Here is a 13709-nt window from a genome sequence, read left to right as displayed (position 1 = left end):
TAGTTTTGTTTTAAACATCTCAAATATCAAATCGTTCGTCCTCGGGCTCAAGAAATCCGTCACAGCAAACAGCGACTCGTAGTAATGAGCTCACGTTGTGTGTGTAAACTTGTCAATGACGACCTGGATTGTGCGCGTCTGCTGCAGCGGCAAACAGTGACACGTGAGTGACCTGCACACTGGTGCGAAGTTGACTATCACACACAGCCTGCACTGGTGGCGGACTCGCGTCCTACTCTTTCCACATGAAATAACAACGAGAAGAAATTCCAAATTTGCAGGTTGCACATGCACGAGTACTTGTAAAAAATGCTTGCGCTGTCTCGAAAACTTAGTCGCAGTCTGGAGCCCTGGTTTATGTTTAAAAGTTGGTAATCATGATGGTAAATCTTCATTGCATAACCCTGGTCACCTTTAGGATCTGGGTTATTTTTTGAAACATGTCATACATACACAATTTTCAACGCAATCTCTGACCATTTGAATATGTTTAAAGTAATAAGGCTTCTGTTCCGATCCGAATGTTAACGTGCCAAATGTTGTTGGACACTTGTTGTTGATATCTTCACAAATAAATGTTTCCCCCCTAACCACCCACCCGCCTCAGAATAGCATTCCCTTTGATCACCACGGCAAGTAGATGCTGGCCATGCTCTGGTGTGAGAGACAGCATTGGGTGAGTGACAGTTAGGTACAGTTTTTATTTCTGGACATCCTCCACTTCCCCGCACCGAGTGATAGACTCCCTGTCCCTCATCACTGCTGTATGGCTGTTACGCGGTGCATCGCTCACGCCAGGCTTAACCACCAACACTTCATTCCCTGCCTGATTCAGAGCAAACAGTCAGATGTCTAGTAAATGCTGCTAAATCAATTTAGCCAACAAAAAAAGCTCCAACCCCATTGTTAGCAGTTCATATATTGATGTGCAAAAGCATTGTTTTTAGATCTAGTCTAAACTTGATAACAGCTGAGAAGAGCTGACATCATAATTTCAATCTCTGAGGAGCATTTGTGCCGTTATTCTCATTAAGTCTATAAATGTACCACAGTGAACATATTATCTGATACATCTTCATAAACCAGTTATCCACGAGGACATACAGAGGCACAGGAAGTTTGAAATATCTTTATCAGGTTTACTATAGTATAGAGTGGAAACTATAAAAACATACAGGAGTGGTGCGGAGCGTTGTGTATCATGTGCTGTGCAGCGCCCTCTGCCTGTGACTGTGTGTTTCTACACTCAGCTACAGTGGCTTGCAAAAGTATTCATCCCCCTTCATTTTATTCACATTTTGTTATGCTGCTGCCTTATCTTAAACTACTTTAAATGATTATTTTTTTACATTAATCTACACTCAATGCACAATAATGACAAAACAAAAAACAGATTTTTGACAGCTTTACAAATTTATTAAAAATAAAAAACAAAAATAAGTACATTGCATAAGTATTCACACCCTTTTCTGGGACACTTGAAATTTAGCTCAGAAGCATTAGTTTTGCTTGTTAATGTTTATACACTTCGAGTGGAGTTAACCTGTGCCAAATTCAATTGAATAAGTATGATTTGGAGCGGCACATACCTCTCTATAAAGGGTGCAACAGCTGAAAATGCATATCAAAGTAAAAACCAAGACATGAGGTCAAAAGAACTGCCAGTAGAGCTTTGAGACAGGATTGTATCGAGGCACAGATCTGGGGAAGACTTCTGAAAACAATCTGCTGTATTGAAGGTTCACAGAAGCATGTAGCCTCCATTTATCCTCAATGAAAGAGGTTTGGAACCACCAGATCTCTTACTTGAGCTGACCTCCTGTCCAAACTGAGCCATCGATGAGGAAGGGTCTTGGTTAGAGCGGTGACCAAGAAGCTGATGATTACTCTGGTTGAGCTCCATGATCATATATGGAGATGGGAGAAACTTACAGAAGGACAAACATCACTGCAACACTCCACCAATCTGGGCTTTACGGCTTAGTGGCCAGACTCAAGCCTTTGCTCAGTGAAGACACGTGGAAAGTGAAATATGCAAAAACGTACTTCAACGAATCTTTCAAACAGTCAGAAACAAGATATTCTGGTCTGATGAATCTCAGATTCATGCATCATGTCTGGAGAAAAACAAGCACTGCTCAACACCTGTACAATACCGTCTTAACAGTTAAGTGTAGTGGAAACAGCATCATGATGTGGGGTTTTTTCAGCTTCAGGGACTGTACACAAAATACGGAGATAATGATCATGAAAACCTAGCCCAGAACATTCAGAACCTCGGACAGGGCAGAAGGTTCATTCTCCTACATGACAATGATCCTAAGCACACAACTAAAACAATGCAAGAGTGGCTTATGGACAACTCTGTCTATGTCCTTGAGTGGCCCAGCTAGTGCTTGAACCCAACTGAACATCTCTGTAGAAACCTGAAAATGTCTGTCTACTGATGATCTCCATCCAACCTGACAGAGTTTGAGAGGATCTGAGGAGAAGAATGACAGAAAATTGCCAAATGCAGATGTGTAAAGCTTTTCACATCATGCCCAAAAAGATTTGAGTCTGTAAAGGCGCTATAACCATTTTCTGAGTTAAGGGTGTGAATACTTATGCAATGTAGTTATTTTTGTTTTTTATTTTTAATAAATTTGCAAAGCTGTCAAAAATCAGTTTTTTGTTTTGTCATTATTGTGCATGGAGTGTAGATTAATGTAAAAAAATAATCGTTTAAAGTAGTTTAAGATAAGGCAGCAGCATAACAAAATGTGAATAAAATGAAGGGGGATGAATACTTTTGCAAGCCACTGTATGTGATGTGATCTCCAGCTGCCTGGTAGTTGATGCCTATTTCTGTCTCACTTTTTAACCCCCAGCGCTTGGTTTTGGCCTACAAGCATGCATTGCAATGACTTGCTCCCACTTATCAACACAGCTTTACACTTACCAAGCTTTCAGCTTTTCATTTGTAAGCGTAAAACTGCTCCTTATTAAACCAGTTTACTGAAAAACTTCCTCCTTTTATAATTTGTGCCCTAAACGAAATGGGTTTTTTTGTGTGTAATCCTGCTGCCTTGAGCTATCTCAGGTTTGCCAAATAGCTCACCTCGACAGCTCTTTTGTTCCCCATGTAATGTCAGTGATGGATTCACCCCCACTCTTTGGGAGGGGCTGTCATGTGATTCAGTGCCCCTCTGTCCTCATGGGCCCCTTGCCTTTGACGGAGGATCATAAAAAATGTATCCCCACTAGAGATGTGCGGATCAGCTCAAATGTCACCCGAATATGCTGCTTCAACCACCCGCACCTATAATTTTCTCTGATCTAGATATCCGCACCCGATCATCACATTATTCATTTCAATTCTTATTCTTTGTTTTTAGGTGTACTGTCAGTGGATCATTCGTTTTTTAACAGCAGCTTCCGTGACGTTAGAGCTAATTTGCGCATCTCTGATAAATTTTCTGATCTTAGGCTGCTTTTAAATAAACACTTTTATTTATTAAACAAAAGGTTGGCTTTGCCCAGATTTGCCTACATTTTTTTAAATAAAATAACCAGGCTTTATTACTCCCTTCAGACTTTAATGAGAATATTGCTGTTTCTGTCTTTGCAACACAGACACACAATCTATAATGTTCAGCCCAAGCAATGACTGGATAAACTAATAAACATCGGAGCCAAGTACGGTGAAGTTAACGTTGATTTGATTTAATTCTCCTTTTTTAATTATCTCTCAGATCTGTTTCGCCTCCATTTCTTTAAAAATGGACCCCCATCCCAAATTTTTTTACTGAGACTCTGCAATTGTGCCTGTCTGCCTGATGGAAATGCATTTAAAACATGTTCATATTTTAGAGAATGTAGTTAATATTTGCATAATGACTAATCTTATCCACCCGCGATCAATCAGAATGTACTTTTTTATTACCTTACCTGCCCGACCCGCGGATTATCCGCAATCCGCGCGTCACTAATCCTCACCTAATCACCTCCAGGTTTAATTGTACAATAGGCGTTTAGATTCAGCACTTTCCCCCCATTTTTAAGACGGTCCTATGTTGTGTTCCTGTGTGGAAGAAAAAATAGGCCTGCTTTTTTCTTTTGTGTTTGGTGACGTAAACCTTATGCCCCTTCATGTTTCTGTTGACTCTGGCCATAAGCTCTCTATTGTGGCAGACCATAAGGGAGCTCAGAGGACGGCCTCAGGACCTTCCAGAATTTTTAAGTTTCATAGCATGTATACATAAACAAACCAAGACACAAATCATAATTTTACAAAGTTTCCATTGACAGTATTGGTATTGTGGGGCAAAATTGGATAACAATTTGATCACCCCTATTCCTGTGTAGCACTAACCTAAAATTCATGATGATGAAGCTGAACTTGGGTCTGAGAATGGTGGTTCTGACTTGGGGCACTGAATAGACTGGAGACACTCGGAGACATGGTTTCGTGACAGTTGTGTCCTACATATTCTCGTGACACACTCCGAGGAACCATGGACTAGACAATGGCCGTTTACACAGCGGCATATAGTTGTCAGCTCCGTTTTGCTAAATATGGTTCTGTTCATACAACGATTAGTTATGTATGAGAGTAACAGCTGCTCTGTAGTCACGTCAACTGAATTTTAGAAGCCAGATCATTTAATGTGCGTGGTATGAAAAAAACCACAGGTGAAAGTAGTTCACTTTTTTTTTAAATCACAACAACTTTTCTCAGGTTGTGAACAATTAGAGATTTCTGCATAATATTAAGGGAATGATTCCTGTATGGGTAGAGGAGGGAATACAAAGATAAAATGGAAAGTTGTTGGCCATATATCTGTAAGGATGAAGAGTCCTGGTTTTATTGTATCATCATTGGTTGATTTGGTTACCAGGGCATCAGCTTTAGTTACCTGTACAGACAATATTTGTTCTGCACCTGTTCGGCACATGTGCAGGGCAATTTAAGATTAGTAACAATTTGAGGATCTTTTGAACTATGACAATATTAGTTTAGTAAGTTTTGCAGTGCAGTGATGTGAAATTAACTAGAATGTATGGCTCTTTTCTTTACCCTCTCTAGGCTCTTTCTCGTGTCACCCCCAGTGGCCTGCAGTCTGCTGTACCTCGATGAGACCCTACACACGCCTAAAGAGCAGACCAACCACGGCCCTGATCTGCACTAAGACTTCTCCAGCAGCCTCTAACCATGTGAAATCAACCTCAGCAAATCAAATCTACAGAGACTTAGTTTCCTCCTTCCTCTCAATGCAATTAAAACACTTGAGGCACACAAACCCACACGTTGGACGTTTTTGTTATTTTGGCAAACACAACACAAACGTTTCTTCACCTACACGCACACGCATTGAAAGACACCCGGGCACAATAAGTCGTGCTCATTAACATCGCTTTTTGCCAGAAGATCGCTGGCAAAATGAGAGGGACGGGGCCGAGGGGGGTGGCGTGACTCTTGGCCGTCGCTGCCTTTGCCCCTCTGACACACCAGGAGGAAGGGGCCGTCCTCATGTCATCCAGGGGCCTCTTCAGAAGCAGAGCGTCTTGGCTAAATTCATGTACAACTGCTCTGATTGATGCACTCTCCTGTTGCAAAAAAATACTTTAAAACAGCTTGGAATGCAGCTGTACTGTTAGCCATTGACATTTTGCTAAACATAATTGTTTTTGTCTTTTGTACACAACAAAAATTGATTTCACACTGGCTTCATTCTTTTGCAAGTGAACCTTTTTAGTTTAACCACTTTAAGCTTAAGGAAAATATTATGTTTGCAAGCGCGTTAGTTCATGTGGCAGAATGAAGGCAATGTCCCTTTTATGGGTTTTTTTGCGGTTTTGCGTATATTAAGTGGAAGGCCAGGCTTTGAAGCAAATATAGGTTCGTAAATGACAAAACGTCATGACCACAAAACACCCTTTATTACCATTGCTCATTTTAGACTATTTTTAGTTTTGTCTGCATCCAACAACCTGGCCCTCATCAGTTCTTGCTCGTTGATTTTATTGCATTCCCTTGAGCTTTTTTTGTTTCCTGAAAGCTGTGAAATGCCTGTATTGTATAAATGTTGATGTTATTAATGTTGCTATTTGTATCATTTTACCCCCAAATTAAGGTTAGTGATTTTACAAAAATGCAGGCACGTATGTGGTCGAGTTGAGACAGTTGGACAGAGTCCAGTTTACTAAAGGAAGTTTATAGTAGGTTAAGAATTTAAAAAAGGGCTCCATCTTTCTGACTGGAGGTGTATACACGTTAACAATCGTGTTCTAACCTGACATTTTTGGGCTTACTTTGAGACGGACTGGTATGTTGTTTGTTTTTTGTTTCGTTTTTATGATTTGAATATGTGCATTACGATTTGCAATGGATGTCTCCTGCCCAGCTTGTCTCATTGAAAATACACCAGCCAACATTTAAAGCCATGCCGGTTTTTTCTTTGTGTCTGACACTTTTAAAAATTGAGATGCAAGTGTTTTTTGGAAATTTGTTTACTATTATTAATTCTTTTAGTACCACTTTTCCCTTATTTCGAAAGTGTGGTTCCTTGACTTACTGGTGCTATAAGTCACAGAGGAAGTTGAGGGCAACCTGCCTGTCCATATCATTCGGCATAGTAGAGCGTAGGCTTTTTTCTGTAGTCATGGGGTGGGGGGATAGTGGTGAAACTCTTAAATTCTGTTGTCATGTATATAGGATGTTTCTAGTGATGGCAAAGTACCATTTGTCATAGCCACTGTCTGTGTGTGTGTATTTGAGTATGGGGAAAAGGCTAGTGGTTAGAGAGGTGAGAGGGACTTGGTTCCTTGGTTCTAGATTTAATAATTTAGTATTTTTCTCTCCACTGGTGGTCTCACAGAAACAGCCGGTCCAGTACTGGTGGTGTTTAAATGTAGGCACAACTACACTTTGTCTGGGATCGAGTTATTGTGGATTTCTCTATTTTCGTTTTCTGGTTCATTCTACACATGACTGCTTGGCCAGTCCTTCTGCATCACACAAGCATCACACTGTGCTGTATCAGGTGGAATTACAGAAATCTTCCTTCACTGGGAGATTTTTTCCTCATTTGTATTGCCACTGTATTTGTGTATTTTAAAATGTGTAAATAAATTAATAAGTACTTGTACGTTTTGTCATCTTTTTTAGGGATGCACCGAATGTTCGTCAACCGAAAATGGCAAAAAGCATGACGTGTGTTCTGATCAAGCAGCAACCAGGGCAGAGAGAGAGAGGGAGACGCGCGCGCTTTATTAATGCAGCAAACGCGTCGGCAGTGTGTGGAGCATTTTAAAGCACGGAACTTGCTGCGCCGGAGTAACTTTATGAATGAAAGCGGCTTTACTGGTCGGTAACTTGTGTACTTCAGGCTGGAGAAGGCGGTCTGACAGTAGCCCCGCTGCTCGCGACATCATTTGACATCACACAGACGGTCGCGTGCACAGTTTCCTGTACTAAACGGCTTGTCAAAGGTATGTTTCGTGCATACCTGCCGCGAGTGCACCTTCTGAGAGAACGTCAGCGTTTGTGGGCGGAGTTTGGAGGAGAGACGTGAACTGAAATGGTTGTCACAGTCAGAATTGACCCTTCGCTAAGCCACGCCCGACAACCGCCACTGGCCAATCGTGGTTTAGCAACCGTAACTAGGCGCGGAAGGTCTGTCAAGCTTTCGAGCGAGGGAAACATGCCGAAGCGTTGTGCGTATGGATTGTATAAATCTGATAGCCAGTATCCTAAAAGTTTGGACGGGGTGGTGGAATTTTTTCCCTTCCCGAAACCTAAAGCCCAAGGGGAGAAATGTCGGACGTGGATCAAGCAGTGTGGAAGGCCTCATTCACAACTAAATGTGGGACATTCTAAAACGCTTAACGTGAAAAACGCTTAGCGTAGCTTAACGTACCTAAACAGCGATCAAGGAAAACCAAATTTCTGTCAAACCTTCCTTGTATTAAACACTTGCTGCTGTCAAAAGAACGAGCTCTTGTTCCGCGGATAAAGTGAATAATATCACGTTAATCGTTTTCTCCCCCATAGAAGTCCATTATAAGGAAACAGCTTAACGTGGCGTAACGTACCTAAACAACGCACTGTATCATCTCATTTATATTTCTGTCCGTTTTTATCAGAGCTTTTAGAAACATTTGTGCTGTTTTGTTCTAGTTTGCTCCACAGGCTATTCAGCTCGATGTAACAACACTGAAGCCAGGAGTTAGCAACTTTATTACCTTTCAGCCTCATTTCTTAATATTGGTTTCAGACAGGGCATAAAGAGAGCCAACAGTTTTCGTTTATTCATATTTTTAGTTTATGTTGAATAACACTTTTTAATAAAGTGTTTTGTTGTAGGGGTACAGAGTACAGTACATTCTTTCAGCAGTCAGTTATAGGCCTAATATATGCTATTCATGAAGGGAGAGGGCTCAGTTTTTGTTTTAATTTAGCACACTTGTTTTGCTCAATTTTATTTTAAATTATATTGAAAAGCAAGACAAAATATAAAAGTACATTTTGACCATTCATTTTGTGCAATAGGGAAAAAATTGGCTACATAAATAGAAGAAATGCGAAAAGCAATGTTCGGTATTCGGACAAGTGTTTCATTTTTATTCGGCTTCGGCCAAGAATTTTAATTTCGGTGCATCATCTTTTTCTCTATGAAAAAATAATTTGACACCCCAAAGACAACCTGGAAAAAATGAACCTCTAGTATCCACGCAGTTGATTCTTGCAGTTCACATAATGAGTGACAGGTAGCACCAGTTTGACACTTAATCTACAGCAGTGTACTGGTGTGTTCCTATATGGGTTTTTATTATATTTCCTTAATGTTATAAAATATATTTAATTGTAATTCATTTTGTACCATAAAATGGCCTATGAAAGAAATAGCATACAGGACAATTATTCGTTGTGGATTCAACATTTATTACGCAGCTTTGGTGTTTTCAGCAGATAGAGGTGGACTCGTTTTTACATCCATTATTAAAACTATTTTGAAAGTAAACAATACAAATACAAAATTCAGAAACTGTAGGCACACTGGAAATTAACGAAAATACATTTTCACAGGTTGTTTAGTTTTAGCTGCTATATCGGAGTGTGTGGATTTTCTAGTCTATTTTAGAGAACCACAGTGACTGACTTTGGGAGTAATGAGTCTACGCTTCTCTTAGCTGCCCTGAAAAAATGTTATACAAAATACACATCTCAACTAGTTAAGAGCTCTCCACACTTGATGCTATAAAATTAGAACAATGCCACTGCGTGGTATGCTTGTGCCATTTACTTTAACCTCTTTGTTTTGAGTTTTGATTTACGGGTTATTTGGGTTAAAACTGGCTAAGGGAACAGCTTAGGGTTTTTTTTGTATAAAGTAAATGCATGTATTGCAGATGTCTGCTCTCTACCTCACTATACACCATCATAGAATCTTAATATACTGTATAGTATTAATAAGTTAAAATGCAGTTTTAGAATGGAATGGCAGACAGTAATTCACAGTACAATAAACACTGACAATCAAATTCCAATACAACCAAATTCCACTTTAACATAAACTGTATTCAGCTGACGTGTTCCTGTCCTGTGGAATTAAGACACATTAATGAATATAATATATATATAAAGTAAATGTAAACAGTATAACAGTTAGCAGCAGCTAGAACAATTTTAAGGACAGTGAAGGATTATAACACTTATCTTTATGCACTACAGTAAAGCCTATTGAATACACTGCTGAAACGCACAAAAACAAAATGTTTTTAGATATTGCATGTCTGAACATACGAGTTATTAATAGTGACCCACATCTTTGAAATACATGTAGAATTACAAAAGCACTTGAAGAAGAAAGAGCCCTATTCCTGCTCACCAGTTCATTAGATAAAAGCTTGTTCCAATGTTTGTTTTTCACTTTTTAAAGTTCATCTGAAAATACAAATTCTGTCATCATTTATTCTTCCTCATTCAAAACCTGTGTATGGCTCTTCCTTTTGTGGAACACAAAAGACGGTATTTTGAGAAATGTCTCTGTGGTTTTGTGTCCATAATGGAAGTCAAAGGGGGATTTTTGATTGCTAACATTCTTCAAAATAATTTGTTATGCAGCAGAAAAAAGTTATACAGGTTTGGAATGACAAGAGGGTGAGTAAACGATGACAAGATTTTCAATGGAAATCTGTCCTTAAGGGAATATGTGTACTTTTGTCTTCAAAGTGCATCATAGTATGTTGATGAATCTTTATATAGTGTGGCAGTTTTTAATATATATTTATATTATCAAGTGCATAGTACACTGTATGTCTGTAATATTGATAAAATATTAATCTGTCAGTGACTAGCACAAACATTATGAAATCACCACTACACAATCGCAGACATTAATACTGCTATGCTCTTCAATCCTTTTATTTGGGTCTGTCTAACCTCAGCAGGAAATGTCAAATTCTTTCATGGGTCAGTTTCTGGAATACAAGCAATGTTCTGCCCATCTTTTTCTTTAAGGAATGTTTCCTCCTCTGATGGATCAACCTCACATTCTCAGGTCTCAGTTCAACCGAATCCTTTGGTTTTTCTGAGTTCCCATTGGCCTTGTGCGGATCCTCTGTAGATGAGTTACTGGACTGATTATTCACCTCTGTCACTCCACCTTCTGCTGTAGCTTCTGGTGTTTCTGGCTTCTTTTTTATGAACAGAAAGTTACATATGGCCAGTACTAAAGCAGACATCACAACTTCACTCCCAGCCAGCAGGAAGACATACATGTAGTTCTTAGTGTAGTCCAAGAGACGCCCTTGTAATGATCAAGTGACAGAAATACATTTCAATAGCTTCAAGAGAATCTGCCAATGCTTACGAAATCAATTTTTTTATAAATTATTAATGAAACTTACCAGCAAATGGAGGTCCAACCAGCACAGCAATGGCTTCAAGCAGAAGAACTAAACCAATGGCACTTGAGAACTTCTCCGTCCCCACTACAGCCATAAGAACCTCAAATTGCAAGGCGCCCACCATGCCATAAGAAATCCCAAAGAAGATGCAGAAGACCACTAGAGAACCGTAGTCTTTAGACATGGACCCCACCAGATCTGTGATGCCATTGCATAGAAGAGCGAAACTGAAGAGATAGACACAGCGTGGACGAACCCACTTGAGTCCTGCAATGATGCCACACGTGGGCCTTGCAAAAATATCAATGAAACCCAGAATGGTGAGCAGGAGGGCGGATTTTGTGTCCTCGTTTCCTAGCTCTTTGGCATAGCTCACCACAAACACCGGAGGCACAAATAAACCAAGCACCATGATGGAGGCGGCCACGGTGTAAATGACAAAGCCACAATCTCTGAAAACACTCAAGTCCAGTAACTTAAACTTGGGCTTTGTGTCATCATTTGTGTTTTCATTCACAGGAGTGTTTACCTTCTTTGGTGAGATCAGAGGTCTCATTAAAGCCCCACAGGCACAGCAGTTGAGCAGAATCCCCCCCAAGATGAGGAAGCCCCCTCTCCAGCTATATTTATACTGAAGAACCTGGCCCAACGGAGAGAGACAACACAGGGCCACCGGGCTCCCGGCAGCTGCCAGACCATTAGCCAGCGGCCGCTTTTCACTGAAATATCGATTGAGCATAATGAGTGATGGCTGGAAGTTCAGAGCCAAACCAAGACCTGAAATCAGAAAGGCAGCGTATACAAGTCAACTATTTACAAGTCCCTAGATAGACTTCAATCCATCTTGTAAATAAAAAATGATGACTTAAGTACCTGTTATGACTCCTGTACACAAGTAAATGTGAATGATGCTTGTGGCAAATGATGCCAAAATCATTCCCAGGGATGCAAAGAGACCACCCACCAACATCACTGGTCGACACCCAAATCGATTCACTAGGATGCTGCATAAAGGCCCTGCAAAGAGTACTATACTGTACGTATATTTTAGAAAATAATGCTTCTATTATTTGTTTATTTGTAAATAAGTTTTATAGGTGTTGTTAAATTGTGTTGATATGTGATTCATGGAGAACATACCAATCCCGTATAGCATCGCCAGAAGGATGGAGGAGATCCATGCTGTGTCACTGTAGCCCACATCAAACTCTCTGATCAGCTCTTTGAAGAAAACACTTACAGCCTTTGGAAAGGCATAAGAGAAACCTGTGATGACGAAGCATCCAAAGAGCACGGCCCAACCCCAGCCACCGTCAGGGGCTTTTACTCCACTGCTGCCCTCATCCAGTACCACTCCACCCATGATGCTCTACTGTTTCCCTCTGCTCTTTGTGGAAATAAGAGCCACATGTAATGTTCTCAGAGGAATATTAGGTCTTTCAATTAGGGAAACTTTCCTGACTCCCAAGGTTAGATTAAAGGGATAAAAACATTTTAGTTTTGAAGAACGGGTAACAAAAGATGAGTCAAAGGCCTCAAAATACCTACTCGCGTGATGGCTCGACCTGATTTTGCCAAGTGGTTGATGTCCTCAGGACAACATATTTTGTTGACCTAAGGACAACATTTTTATAAATAAAACCTAAACCCACACCAAACCCCAACCCTAACCATAACTTACCCATAAAATCAGAGGGAAATGATAAGTGAAAAACAATGGTGTAGAAGGACCTAATCCTGGTTGGAAGATTAAATTTAAAATAAACTGTAAATTTATTTCTGAAATCTGATTGGTTGATTTAAATGTTGTCCCAGGGTCCACATGATGTTGCCCTAAGGACATCAACCACTTGGCAAAAACAGGAGAGCCCACGTGATGACTTTTATGTCACTTTAATGTCTACAGTATGTAGACTGTTCGACTGCACTTAAAATAAATAAATAAAAAGATCATAGATGATAGGTATAGGCATAGTAAAAAAAAGTATTGTATATTTCTAAATGACTTAGTATCTATCAAAATTTTATTGACTTCATACGGTCTCTCAGCGCATACAACTGTCACGTCTTAACTACCAGATGCGCACTTTTACGCGTTTCCTACAAACAAGCCGATCAATCCTTCCTTCATCCGATGTGTCTAGTTTCGCATTTTTCTAGTTTTATATGTCAGCTAACGTTACTGTTTACAATGTAAAAGTGTTCCGTCATGTTTAGCCAGGGCCGGGTAACGTTACCTGTTACGTTTGCTGCATGAGGGATGGCATGGATGCGCAACACTCATTGATCAAAGAGATGGATATTTTAGTTAATAAATAAACAATATAAAATTTATTCTGCTTAACATCTATATATTAAAGCAAAGATTGATAGCGAGTGGTACTTACAACAAATGTTGATTTCAAAAAATTAGCAGTGCGAAAATTGTTCCTCGTTTATGTGACGATTAAATAACCTCGATTACATCAAAGCGACTTATAAACATGTCCTTAGAATACCTGTGCAAACGTTTGTCTTTTTGTGGAGAGGCCGATTAACATAATTTTTGGCACCATGTTTATCCAGTTGTTCTAATGTAACTGGGATAATAATTAGACATTGTTAACTGTAAATGGTACTTACTAATTAAAACGATTCCCTCCAGCTTTATATTTTCAGTTAATTTCCACCGGAATACGCTCTTTGCAGCACGTATGACATTATAGACGTAATAAGTGAGAAAGAGAAACCCGACTAACCGGCACTCTGGACTGGGTCCTAAAGTCTGCTGCTCACATCATGTTGCGATGCTCTGTCTTGAGATAGGCTGTATGTCC

At 39.9% G+C, this 13709-nt stretch overlaps 2 protein-coding genes across 3 annotated transcripts in view; one reads left to right on the top strand and one right to left on the bottom strand.

Moving 5' to 3' along the window:
* Window positions 1–7130, top strand: part of csnk1da (casein kinase 1, delta a) — a 31691-nt gene extending 24561 nt beyond the window's left edge. Inside the window, exons 9-10 of one of the 2 annotated variants that reach the window (XM_057345162.1) lie at window positions 608–676; window positions 5069–7130. In XM_057345162.1, the coding sequence (XP_057201145.1) occupies window positions 608–640 (33 nt within the window). In that variant the 3' untranslated portion in view covers window positions 641–676; window positions 5069–7130. The remainder of the gene's footprint in view (window positions 1–607; window positions 677–5068) is intronic. The other variant, XM_057345161.1, reaches the window with a different exon arrangement.
* Window positions 7131–8916: 1786 nt separating this feature from the next.
* Window positions 8917–13709, bottom strand: slc16a3a (solute carrier family 16 member 3a). Its single transcript, XM_057347244.1, is given in 5 exon segments — window positions 8917–10533; window positions 10536–10793; window positions 10894–11670; window positions 11767–11910; window positions 12034–13709. Coding segments are annotated over 5 exon segments (1485 nt in total). The 5' UTR covers window positions 12257–13709; the 3' UTR covers window positions 8917–10450.

This window comes from Triplophysa rosa, linkage group LG11 (genome assembly GCF_024868665.1).
Source record: "Triplophysa rosa linkage group LG11, Trosa_1v2, whole genome shotgun sequence".
Taxonomy (NCBI): Eukaryota; Metazoa; Chordata; class Actinopteri; order Cypriniformes; family Nemacheilidae; genus Triplophysa; species Triplophysa rosa.
The sequence above is the reverse complement of the archived record's forward strand: the minus strand, read 5'-3'. Positions and strand labels throughout refer to the sequence as shown.